Source organism: Oculina patagonica, chromosome 2 (assembly GCF_052425735.1).
Source record: "Oculina patagonica isolate OP01 chromosome 2, crgOcupat, whole genome shotgun sequence".
NCBI classification, from domain to species: domain Eukaryota; kingdom Metazoa; phylum Cnidaria; class Anthozoa; order Scleractinia; family Oculinidae; genus Oculina; species Oculina patagonica.
In genome coordinates, this window is record NC_135759.1 from 4,092,983 (window position 1) to 4,106,543 (window position 13,561).

Consider the following 13,561-nt stretch of genomic DNA (forward strand, 5'->3'; position numbering starts at 1 on the left):
GCTTTCATAAAAACGACACACATAGACGGTGGTGGTTTTGGCACAAATCGCGACAACTCGCTCGGCTCGCCCGGGCTCGCCCGAGCTCGCCTCGCACCTTGTCGAGATTAGTGACCAAAACCACCACCGTCTATGTGTGCAAAAATCGCGAGCGGCACCCAAAATCTCTGCGGCTTGAGCGCTCACAAATCTCAAGCTGCCTTGCTGTGCCAGAATCATTTTTCAATTGAACAAATGCTCTTATTGAGTAAACGAAGATGGGAAGAGGGAGAACTGGAGAAATTAACTTGAATGTAAAGAAAAACTTGAAAAGATCTCATGGAAAAGCGTTTACAACATACAAAAAAACTAAAGAAAATGAAAAACAAATAACAGTCTTTTTAACAGACGAGCTGATTGAAAAATTAAAAAAATTAGACAGCAGTGTTGTCGCAAACGTTTTAACAAGCTAAACAAAACTTGCACGCTCCGGTGAGTGCATAAATTAAGAATATTTTAAGCAGGAACAACTCAATCGGCGGGTGATTTATTATGTTTTGCTTCTTCTATGGCCTCAACGACTTGATATGTTATTCTTCTGACATTCTTCTGCCAAGCAGGCTCAAAAAGTTCGGTGAAAATAAAGAAAATTGCATGGAACACAGCGATCATTTTGAAACTCTTCGTATGTTTTTTTTTTGCGAGCTATGATAAATTAACAACAATATTCAATTTAACAAACGCTCAAATATATACCATGACATATTGTGCTAAGAACTTTCTAGCACATTAAAGAACAATATAAGATCACGGTGAGTTTATTCTCATCGTGTCATACACTATTTTTAGTTAATAGGTGATTCCCCGAGTGTTAACACACACAACAGATCTAATTTTTAACTTTTAGCCATTAAACGTTGTATAATCATCTCTTTTATTGTTGTTTTTGTTTAAATCAGGAGTCGTTTCGATCAATTTCAGATCTCATCAGAACGCCTAGCTATCGCCAGCGATAGCGGACGTTGACGACTCCCGAAGGAGAAGTCAGTTCAGGTGGTGTTTCTTGTTTCGCGGATAGTCAAGTTTTTCCACGTTGTTGAATAAATACTGCCTGACACTTTCAGGTTAGATTTCTTGTTTAGCATTAGCCAAGTTCTCATTGTTGTTGACTAAATACTGCCCAACACACTTCTCAAGTTAGATGTCTTGCTCCATCTGTGTTATCTGTTGGTCGAATTGCTTGACAAGAGAGCGTTCATGCTCAAGCTCTTGTACTTTTCCGCGTATTGCTGCCTCGATGTTGTTGATCTTTTTCAGGCTTTTTTTTCTTGCAATACAGATTCTTTGGTATTCTATCTGTCGTTTCTCTTGTGGAGTAACTGTTTGTGTTGCCACTTCTTCCAAAAATTGATAAACTCGAGGATTGTGAAGTAAAACACGTTCTGTTGGCGTTTGGCTCGTCATTCTTTATGATATCCAGGTGTTAGCTTGATTTATATACAGAGTAAAGAAAATGACATCATTAAGCTATTTTTAGTGACAATGACTCACAATTGGCCGTCACGTGCATTAAATCAAAAGAACAATAGTTGTGCACGTGTAAAACAATAGATTTTACATTCCTGAGTGCTTAGAACTCAGATTTTAAGCACACAGGAATGAAAACAACTTACAAAAGTCTAAAAATATCATTCGGGTAATACCCCGACTTTGTACACCCACGCACGCAAACACAAAAAAAATTTGCATGCCGCTGTGGGTCACGCAATTTCTCGCTGTTCGCTTCAACTTAATTGTATTTTTTGCACACTCAGATTTAATCCTTTCGACTCGGCTGAAAGTCACTTTAAGTGCGCTGTAACCTTTTATTTTGCCTCGTTCAGGCAATTAACAACATCGCGGGTTATGTATCGAATATTTTTTTGACACTCGGGCGTGAAATATTCAAACACAAAGTAAACGACAAGATGAGCGCAGACAATCATTCTTTTATAAAATGAAAAAATGTTTTATTGGACTGAAATTTTATTTCGAAATGTCGGTGGCGCTTTCGAGAAGTTTTTTTTCCAATCTTTTGCGTTCTTCTTTCTTGATTTCTTCCCGAATTTTTCCGATGTCTGGCTGGAGTGAATTTCTTTGTTTTTGTGCAAAGTTTGAGCGTAAAGTATCTTTAAGTTGGCGATATTTCTGCATTTCTCGTGTGATCAGTTGAAACTCTTTGTCAGAAACAAGATTATCATTCAGAGCTTGTGAGACAGAGCTGTTTATCGAGTCATGTTTTGCAACAGCCAGAGCGAGGATTCTTGAGTGCTTATTAACTTTACGTTCAAGCTTTTTGTTGATAACTGACAGGCCAGTGGAAGCTGCGCCAGATATCCCTGCTACTGCTGCAACAGGCACGCCGATAACAATTCCAACACCAGTAAGTGAAGTCGCAACAGCTCCAGAAGACAGAGCTGCCGTCACGGCGCCAAGACAGACCACGGAATAGTGAATAACTTTCCGGACTTTTTTATATTTTTTTAACACAAGCCTGTAATGCTCAGCTTCAGCGGATATTTCTTTTTCAATTTTACTTATTTCAGTCAGCCGAAAATTCTCGGCATTTGTTGGGAGGCTTGGATAAAGTTGTGTTTCTTCGCGATCACCATAAGCAGGGGCACTCGGGAGAACATTAGCAGATGACATGGTCGTATACAATAAAAAAATATTAATTTAATTCTAATTCAAAATGCAGCGGAGCTCCAACAAAGTCAAACTTACTGCCAGTTTTGTCTTTGACGGTCAATGTGACACTGTTCACACTCTGAACAGCGTTGGTTCGACGTGAATTATTGATAAAATTTTGAGGGTAATGAACCAAATCATAAGGTTTCCCGGTTATTGGTACACAAGCGAGAATGTCACTTGGCTTTCCATTATACAAGTTATTTTCTTTGGAAAGTAAATCGCAGTGAATGTAATAAAAGTCTGGCTTAGTAAAATCTTCAATTCTTGCGTTAGCAGCATCAACAATTGTGTTATTAAAAAGTTTAGAAAGATTTTTATCAAAAGAAAAGCTTTCAATATTTTTTGTTTTTGTTATTGAAAAGCCTCTTTTCAAATCATCCCTTTTTACTGTTAGCTTTTGTTGATCTTTGAACTTATTAGTCAGGTAAGTTGTAATTTCATCAAAATTGTAGTTGCCTGGAAAAAAATCAGCAACATTGTTGCTCACATTGTTTTGTTTAATGCTTATGGAGCCAATTCCTTCCAGATTATGCCAGCTGTTTTGTAACGAGCATGACAGCAGGCTGATAAACCTTGGTTTTTCAATTGGCTGGTCAAAGTAAACAGCTTCCCCGTTGGAACTCGCGTCGATTGTGAGCACAACCATCTTTATAATTATCTTTTGAAAAATAAATCTTTAATATAAAATGGCGCCGCCTATTCCGAGAGCTGATGACATTTCTCAATCAATTTTTCTTGATTCCAAAGAAAGAGATTTTATGAAGTGGATGAAAACCCCAGAAGCAACTAAAATTTCTGAAGCGGCAAAAGACAATGCATGGAAACCTTTTCTTGCAAAATATCCAAACGCTGACCGAACAAAATTTGTTGCACAGGTTGAGTTCGCGTACAGCCACACAGCAACGGCAGACATTTATTACAAGGCAGGGCAAGGCCATTTGATAAATGTTTTTGGCTCTGACAGCAAATATTGGAGCCCAGAGATGAAAAAAGCACTGGGGGTGAATCAAATTTCAGGCGGTTTTCCACAACAGCTGTCACCAAGCGGCGCAAAAGGCTCATCTTTGCCAATTCCCGCGGTTGGATTTCACGAAGCCGCACCGAGTTTGAAAAAAATATTTAACAGCAAAATCAACATCTACGTAACACCAGATCAATATTTCACAACGAAATTAAGAGAGATTTTTCAAAAAACAAAACTGAAGCATACATCAGGAAAAGAGTCAAAAAAGTGGCTTGCGGGGCCTAACATGGCCTATTGGCCCCAGCAACTTAACTTTGCGGTATGGTGCGCGACAACAGGCTGCGGTATAAGTCGAGATATTTTCGATGAAGAGCACTCAGCTCTTAGCTTGCCACCGATTGTGCGTAATTTTTATCTTTTTCACGTTTATTTCACGATAAGGCGAATATTGTTTCAGATGGGGGGAATTCAGAGCGTAAGCGCCTTGCCAGGCGACCCAACTTTTAGCCAGTTCGACAACAAGTACGACGTGGCTTCGTACAAAAGAATATGTGCTGAGTTCGGTGTCGACCCGTCAAGCGATTTTCGTTTTACAACAGGTGCAAACCACGGACTTGGTGCTATTTATATCTGGATTTCAAGCAATGGTATACAAAAAACTGGAGCAAAATACCCCGATTACGATAAATTTTCGGATGAAGGTGGAACTGCAAGCGACGGTAACCTTATTTATTACATTCAGCCAGATGATTCTGCAGCATCACAGGCTGACTGGTTTTGTGAAAATGCAACGCAAGGGCTTACTCAGGCGGGTTTGTCAAGAATAAACCAGTCAATTGAGGCTTTTGTCTACTGTATTCTGGGTTCGCAGGTCAACGTTCGAAGTAGCATACTTGGAACAGGCGGCCGTGCAAAGGAAGCGCAAAGTGAGTTCCTCGTGTTGGTTGAAGACGCTATAAGGCAACCTGATCTGGCAAAGTCGGTCCAAAGATACCAACTCGCCATCGACCAGGCTAAGGTTCGGCTTAACCTTGCAGTCTGCCCAGGTGCCTGGCTGATGCCCGCTCGTATGGTGATAAACACAGAAAGCGTTGTTGGCTACAATAACCAGCTTAAGCAGGCTGTTGTTGGGATGAAATTAGGAGTGAATGATGAGGTTAATAAAGCTACAAAAAAAGCAGCTCTTAAACTGATGGCGGGAGGAAAATCAAAAATCAACCCACCAAACAGCCACCCTTCAAATCCTATACACAAGAGCGCCACAGCAAAAAAAAATCAGGCACCTGCAGCAAGCGCTGCTGAAACACAAGCTAGCAACGCGCAAAGCGCTAAAGCTACAAAGGCCGTAGCCAATGATTCACACGAAATAAACAAAGCAACTGTCGCTGTTGGCGCGGTTGGAGCAGCAGCTTTGCTCTACACCCTTATGCGCTAACGTCTCTTTTTGATGTATTTTTCAACAAGAAAAGCAACCACAGCAAGGATAAGCAGCCAGGTGTGCTCTGCAAGAAATCCAATTACTTGACCAGCGGTTTTGAAAAGAAATTTCGCAATCGAGCCAATGAGACCAGGCAGAGCTGATGCTACTTTTGAGCCAATATCACTTAGGCCTTTTCCCAACGCTTTGCCGGTGGCCTTCAAAGAGTTTGTAATGGCTCCAATAACAGAACCAATCGTGACACCAGCAGCCAGAAGTATTGCTGTTAATGTCACGCCATGTTTTTTGAAGATCTCTTTGATCCTCTCACGAAGTGGAAGCGCCCTTTCTCTTTCGGCAATCGGCGTTTGCAAACGCCCGAGCTCCTCGGTTCTTTCTGCAACTCTTTCTTCCGCAGCTTGTTTGTCAGTGGGGGAGGCATTCTCATCCTCAATAATTTTTTTGTCTTCCTCGTTTTGGCGCTTGAGCTCATCTTCTTGCTCTTTAAGATCATCCAACGCTCTTGTGTCGTTGAGCCTTTCTTGCAAAGTGTTTCTTTTGCTCTCTTTGGCAGCGAGGCTTGCCCTTAGTTGGTCGACTCGTGTTTGTTCTTTTGCCTTCTGCTTAGCTTGTTTTTCAAGAGCAGCAACTTCTGTTTTTGCGTTTTCAAAATCCTTTTCAAGATTTTTTCCCAGTTGCTTAAGTCTGCGTAATTCTGATTCATTTTCAACATTTGACCCAAGTTGATCAATCTTGGCATTTATTCGCTCGATTTTTATTCTAAGATCTCGCACTTTTTGAGCAGCTTTTTCACTTTCTGATGCGTTTTTTTGGGCCTCTTGAAGTTGTTTTTCAGCTTCTCTTAATCTTTGGCGTTCATCTCTTATGCTCTCATTGTCTTGAGCAAGTTCTTGTGCCATTGGTCCAAGTTCTTTCCTAATTTCTTTTGTAAGACTTGGATTTAGCTGTTGGTTACCACCTGTACCCCTTTTGGTGGTGAAAAGGTCATATAATTTTTTACCAGCTCCGGCCATTTTTACTTGTAATCTGCCCTTTAGACTGTAAGAGGCTTCAAGATTTGTTGATGAGCTTTCTGGAAACACCCCTTTTAGAGCATTCCATGCCTTTTCGCTCATTGATTGCGCACTGCCAAGCAAAGGTGTTTCATCATATGATGTGTCTGGCAGCCCGCTCTGTTCGTGCTGCATCGTTTGCATTTCATGTTGTTCACCCCCATGGTAGGGTGTGGATGCCTCCCCGGGCTGAAATGGTCGGGTTGTGTCGACCTCTTGTCCCTCTTCATCATCGTTATCACTGTTGTGGTCAAGATCTTGGTCCAAATCAGGGTCCTCGAATCCAAAATCACCACCACCTGTTGCCATCGCTTAATTTATATATATATATTTTCAAATTAAACTTTTCAATTTAACAATAAAACCAATCGAGAGATGGCTGCTGTTCAAGAAAACCTTCGACCGGGACGCACAGAGAAAATACTCGGCGCACTGAAAGCCGAGCGCGCGGTAAAACGAATCACTTTTGACCGCACAGAAGCCAATCCAGAGGAAACGTTGTATGTTTCAGTGCCCAAGCTGAACGAAAACGAGGTCATTGTGCCTGGCTCGCTGGCGCTGCGCTTCAACATCGACTTGAGCGGAGGCCATGCCAACAACTTTCTGGTTGACAACGTCAGCCGAGCTCTGGTCGACAAGTTTGTTGTAAAGTACGAAGGCACCGTCGTGCAGGACACGGTGGGCTATGACATCTACAAAATATTTGAGGATTTTTTCCTTTCGCAGGAGGAGCGCGACGACAGGGTGCCAGAGGGCATTCAGAGCGAGGACCTCAACAAAATTCGCTCAAATGCTGGCGATAAGAAAACTTCAGGAGTCGAAGCAGAAAAAAAGCTAAATGAGCTCTATGGTAATAAATACCGAATCCGAGTGGATCACCAGATTTTAACTGACCATGGGGCATTTTATCCTCAGGCACTATACAACGATCTTGTGTTCGAACTGAAGCTCGCGGCAGCCGAACATGTGGTCAGAGGCTCAGATACAACAAAACTAAAATACAAGTTGACAAACATCCAGCTGGAGTACGAGATGATAAGAAGCAAGGAAATTGCAGATGAAGCGTTCAGCGCTTATTCGGGCGGCAAAGAGTTCGCTTACGACCACATCCAGCGTGATAAAGTGACGACTTTTGCAAAAGGCTCCGACACACGTCTGAATCTAAGGGTCAACCCGCAGAGGAGGTCCATGAAAGGTATCTTGCTCCTATTTATTGAGCAATATAACAAAGGTGCAAGGAGCTCGGAAAAGTACATTAACCCGGACCTTACAAAAGTAAGCATCACTGTCAACGGCTCGCCAAACATGCTGTAAAACAACGGCATCGAAGGAATGGACATTTGGGGAGAAGTTAAAAGATTCTACATGAAAGAAAAACATAAAACGCAGCACATGACTCTGCAAAAGTTTTACACAGAAGACAAGTTTGGCCTTCTTATTGATCTGCGTTCCATGGCTGACCACTCGATGCACGGAAGCGGCACGCGCCTTGTGAACACAAAGGACGGTGTCCAGCTTGAGCTAGAGAGGAAAGCAAGCGGCTCAGGTAATTTGAACTGTCACATTTACGTAATCAGCGACGCCCAAATGAATATAATTGGCAGGCAGTTAGAATCTGTGCTTTTATAATATACGAACGAAGATGGATCCTGCCAATATACCCTTCAACGCCCTCATTGTGGGACCAACGAACTCAGGAAAAACAAGATACGTGGTCAATCAGCTTTGTGGCCCTTTCCGAGGCAAGTTTGACTACATCGTGCTCATCTGCCCGACTTTCGAGCACAACAAGACTTATTATCGCTTTGCTGAGGAAGATATTCGATTTTTTGTTTTCATTTGCGAGCAGCACGAGGTGGAATCTTGGTTAAGGCTTTCAAGATTTCTTTTTAAGGGTACGAACACGCTTATCATCCTCGACGACTGTGCTGCATCGAAAGATGTAAAGGGAAGAACGGGTGAATTGGTGAATCTTGCTTTCTCTGCTCGCCACGCAGGCTTGAGCATATGGGTGTTAACTCAAAAAATGACAAGCATAACAGCCTCATTCCGCGAAAATGTGGCGGCAATCGTTTTCTTTTACACCCCCTCTGCCAAGACCACGAAGGCAATCTTTGAGGATTACGCTGGCGAACTTGCCAATGAGGATTACAAAGAAATCATTTTAAAGCTAAAAAAAAATAAGTTTTCGCATCTTGTCATTTCTCATCGCCACCCTTACGGCACAAAATTTTTTTATTGAACATAATTTTTTAGAGTAATAAATGGCTGACCCGTTCGCAACAACCTCACCCGATGCTGCATGTGAACAAGAATTAGCATTAGCTTCCGTAATGGAACTGCTTGGATCTGAACCAGAAAGTACAGAAAGCGCAATGGACACCAGCTTAATTCAAGCGGCTATGCAAGGACCAAACATTCCTGCTTTACGCGAGAAGCTTGCAATCCTTGTTTCAACAGGCAAGTCCAAAGAAGCAATCGGTGTGCAGCTGACACACGAGCAGGTGAAGCGCTTGACAGATAAAGAAGTTGAAAAGTACTTCAAGAGATATGAGGCATACGTTGGCACCAAGACAACGGAAAATCTTATTGACAGCGCGCTAACTCTTTTAACAAAATTAGCAAGTCTGTTTGTGCCCATGAAAAATATTGAAGCTTTACAAAAAGAGCTTAAAAATGACGACATTATAAACAGCGAGCTTTCCAATCTTGTCGGCAGTTTGTCTTTCAATTACGGCAAGCTTCTTGCTCCTGCTTCTGCTGCTTTGATAACAGCAAAATATATTGTTTACGAGTACGACTCATCAAAAAAAACAGTCAGATCTTGATGAAATCGCCTCTGAGCGGCAGGGCGCCACGGAAAAAAGCTCCGAAGGCACCTTTACTGAGTAATACTCACAAGACTTCCTAAACAAAGCTAAGAAAATACTGAATAATTAATGAGCAATGCTTAGAAATTGCTTAGCAAAAAATCTTGCTGAGCAAATTTCTATTTAAATATTATTTTTTCATAAATAAAATGGCCGAGCTCGAACAACGTGAATTGGAAACTCCTGTTTCTACCTCTTCTCCTGTCACTTCAACAACTCCTGCAACAAAGCCTGCCAAAAATCCAAAGAGAGTTGCTGCTGGCAAGCTTGCTGCAGAAAAAACAAAACAGGCTCGTGAAGCACAGAAAAAAGCTGCTGTCGAGGCTGCTGCAATAATTGCAAAAGAAAAGGAAAAGAAATCTGCATCTGCTAAGCGAAGTGTAACACCACCGGCCGTAACGGAACCAGCTCCGCCCGAGGCTCAGCCGCAATCAAGCGGTCTCACCACAAATCAATGGATATCTTTGCTTGGTATCGGCGTTGCAATCGTTACAACTTATGTGAAACGCGAAGACATAAAAGCCTTTATAAACGAAAAAAGAAGTCCAACATTTAAAGCTCCGCCAACTCTTATAACTGATGACACACCAGTTACAGCAGAAAGTATTGGAAGGGTTGCAACGCGTTCTTCAGACACGCGCCAAACGGGCTCTAGAATTCCGCAACCAACAAACCAAAATGGCTCAAAAAGAGGAATCCGTCCGATGGATTAAAAAAATTATTAAATAATTTTCATTTAAACATTCGATTTTTTAAAGTATACAAAACACGATGACCGACACGAGGACATACACTATGCCTGACCCAATGGATTTTGGAAGCTTTCTTTTGTTGAGTCAGTGTGCCAAATGCTTTGAAAAATGCTTTGAAGAAGATGAGGTACGAGCAACAGCTGCTATGGAAGGGGCAAAAGACTTTTTGAACAGGCTGAAACCAGAAGAATTAAAAAATTTAAATGCTATTGCTGAAAAATCTGTGCAAAGTTTAAACAGGCAGTATGAGGATTTAATAAAACTTGAAAAAGAGTATGAAAAAATAGAAAATGAAGAAAAAAGAAAAGAGAAGATTGAAGAAGCAAAAAGTTTGGTGTGTGCTGAAATGGAAAAAATCTTTAATTCCATGTGGCATGATGTGTTTGACCAACTAAAGTTTTTAAGCAAGTAATTTTTGTGTTACTGGCTAACTTTACCAATTAAAGCTTTTTTTTTTCTTTATTATAACGATGAAGCTACCGCGAACTTTTGATGAATTTTCATCTTTATTTTTTAAAATCGGTGCTACGTCGATTTCTATTAGTGTATTATGTTTTGTTATAGGCTCTTTAAGAGATGATTTTATTGAAACATCAAGTGGAGTTGAGGAATATGAAGAGGACAACCAACAAGAAGAAGCGCGCGAGCGCCAACGAGTCTATAATGAAGGGTACAACGCAGGTATCGAAAGCACAAAAAAAGTTGCAGCCGGCGCTGCATGAAAAAAAATTTTCAATTGAATACTTTTTTATTATTTTATACTGAACTGTCATGTCCGACAACAAGCTCGTTAAAACACTTATGGATGCCGCCACCATTACAGGTCTCGCCGCCGGAATCGGCTGGGCTGCCAAAAAAATTGTTAAAGAAAACTTTACATCCGACCCAAGCAGCAGTTTTATGAACTATGTAAAGTTCACAGCCGTCATGGCTGGCAGCGTTGCACTTAAACAGTATCTCGAGGACCAGAAAATTCTCCCCACCAATTAAAAAAAATTCGCATAATATAATAACAAAGTTCTACTATGGCAAGCGTAGCGATTATGGCTGGAGGAGCTATCTTGAACGCTGCTGCTTTCATTGGCGGCAACTACCTTGCTCGAGCTTTGGGTGGCAGAGATGACGCCGCTTTAAAAGAAAAAGAAAGACACGACAAAGCTCTCGAGGCTTACCAGGCAGCTTACGCGAAATACTCTCGCGACCGCACCAAGCTCCTCGACTGGATACAAACCAACGCGGAAATAAAAGAGCAGGCCAAACAGAACTTCACAAACACTGACTACGCTTTCAAACTCTACAACCAGGCACATCCTGACAAACAAATGATTCCTCCTAAAGAACCCAAGTTCTCTGATTTCTATCAGCCAAGTGAGCAGCAGAAACAAGGTGAACTTATGTTCGTTGGCGCTGGCGCGCTTGCACTTGGGTACGCTGCCTTTCGGTTTCTTTAAACGTTTCTTTTTTTTCTTGTATACGCATGGATGCAAAGATCTCGAAAGTCTACTATAGCCCCCAGGGCTACTGGAAGGGAATTGCAGCGATAAAAAAATTAGCCGAGGCGGCCAAGGTTTCCGAAGATGCTGCTAAAAAGTGGCTCGTTAAGCAGGCCCTTTGGCAGATCTACCTTCCGGCACCACGATACGTTCCTCGCCCAAAATTCGATGTTTCTTCTCCTAACGCGGTCCACCAGGCGGACCTTCTTTTTCTGCCACACGACAAACTGCCGCGAGGGCGAAAAGTTTACAAATACGCGCTGACTGTTGTTGACGTTGCCAGCCGTTTCAAAGAGGCCGAGCCTTTGACCTCCAAAGATTCAACTGAGGTTGCAAAAGGTTTTCAGACAATTTACAGGCGAAGTGCACTAAAATGGCCACAGATGCTGCAAGTTGACCCTGGTCGCGAATTCATGGGAGCTGTTACTAAAGAAATGGAAAATCACAAAACCTATATTAGACGCGGGCGTGTTAACATTCACAGAGATCAAGCCATTGTTGAACGTTTTAATCAAACACTGGCAAAGCGCCTGTTTGGTTATCAGTACGGTGTCGAGATGAACCTGCCATCTGGCCAGCGGTCGACAGCGTGGGTAAAAAGGCTACCCGAAGTTGTTGCCGCTCTGAACAACGAAGTAACCAGTCTTACTGGTAAGAAACCTGCTGCTGCAATCAAAGAAAAGGCTGTTTCGTCAAAACCGTCCTCAAAATATACAAGACCTGTTGGCAAGAAAGAAAAAAACTCCCCTCTCTCGTTAATGTGCGCTTTCTCTACCAACCTGGCGAGCTGGAAGGCGGCGTAAAAAGGGCTACAGATCCGATTTGGTCATTAAAAGTCTACAGCATTGAAAGGTCTGTTACTAAACCTAATCAGCCAGTTCTTTATTACTTGCACGATGGTCCAAAGCGCGGCTTCGTGCGTGAAGAATTGCTTGTTATTCCTCCAAATACACAGTTACCACCAGAAAAGCTATAAACGTTCTGTTTCGCAAAACTTATACCCGTAAGCATTTGTATGTATCCCGTCATCCGCTATCCATCGCTTTGAGTCAAAAGGCGACAGCGAGACTTTGTTGAGATGCATTCCGTAAATCTCATGACCCTCGCTTCTAAGTATGTTCATTCCATGCCATAACTGCTTTGTTCCAAAAAGCGTTTCTAAATAATTTTCGTGCAAGATTTTCTTTTTTACCACACACTTTTTTACTCCTTTAGCTTTCTTTATTTTTTTTTGGTCTTCTGTCAGTATTGAATACATTTTTGGCCTCAAACAGACACACTCTGAAATTGGTGTTCCTGCGCATTCGTCTTTCATTTTTCCCAAGACCTTTTTGTTTTCGTATGAATGAAGTGAATGCTCTTTTGGGTAGTCGCTTGTGTCGTATAGAGTTTTGTTTTGATAAATATCTTCGTAAATATCCTCTGTTTCAATCTCCAGAAGAAGGCTGTCAGTGTCTGTATACAAAAGCTCGCAGCGCTGCCCGTACTCCATTTTCAATTCGTTGTAAAGAAAGTCATACATCAAAATCTTGCTTACGTCAAGGATAGTCATACCTGTGTAGACAGGTTTATTGAGAAAAAGTCTGCTTTTCCGCATGTCTATTCCGACCAGATCGTTTTTAAACAGAACGTGTCTTGAGTACAATGGACTAGCAACTAGTTTTCTTATTTTGTTCGTTTCGTCGCTTCGCACTATTTTTATGTCAACACGGTTACGCAAGTTTTCCATTGTTTTTCCGAAAACTGAGTTATTCATTAGCTTGTAAAAGTTTTTTTCAAAGTCGTTTTTCGCTTTTTTCCTAAATTCTGTGTTCATCTTTATGTACGGCTCCATCCAACATTCCTGTTCGAACTCCAAAACCCTGTGCACTTTTTTGAGTTTCATTCCTTGTTTCAAATAAAACTGCAAGTTTCGATAATGCACAACATAATTAGTTTTGTCTTCAAGAGTTAAAACAAGCTTTTCGCTGTCTGGTAGGTCAAGATCGAGGTTTTTTATCAATTTCTTTTGGTAAGGTGAAAACAAGTCCTTATTTATTTTCTTTTTCTCAGGAGCTAATGGGTAGCTATTGTGCTCTTCGTGAAGTTCTGCAGGGTATTCGAGGTCTACCTCCAATATCCAGCCAGTTTTTGCAGACTCCTTTTTCCTCATGATTTCTTTTTCAGTCGGCATAACTCTTTTCCATCTAAAACCACTTTTTGGCAGTGGCTTGCTCATTGCCCACCCATAAAGGTTGTTCGCATCAAGGTACATTATGTATTTTTTTGGCTTGCTTGGATCGT

General features: G+C 41.6%; 2 protein-coding genes across 2 annotated transcripts in view; one reads left to right on the top strand and one right to left on the bottom strand.

Moving 5' to 3' along the window:
• LOC144642692 (zinc transporter ZIP13-like) overlaps positions 1 to 13,561 on the bottom strand; it is a 79,268-nt gene that overhangs the window by 38,775 nt on the left and 26,932 nt on the right.
• Positions 3,096 to 10,507, top strand: LOC144637709 (uncharacterized). Its single transcript, XM_078496782.1, has 2 exons — positions 3,096 to 4,986; positions 10,350 to 10,507. Exons 1-2 carry the CDS (start codon positions 3,396 to 3,398, stop codon positions 10,505 to 10,507), a joined length of 1,749 nt encoding a protein of 582 aa, XP_078352908.1. The 5' UTR covers positions 3,096 to 3,395.

Coding starts and splice junctions, on each gene's coding strand:
- LOC144637709 (XM_078496782.1), top strand. CDS start 3,396: ATGGCGCCGCCTATTCCGAGAGCTGATGACATTTCTCAATCAATTTTT. Junction 4,987..10,349: donor CGCTGCTGAAACACAAGCTA/GCAACGCGCAAA, acceptor GTTTTGTTATAG/GCTCTTTAAGAGATGATTTT.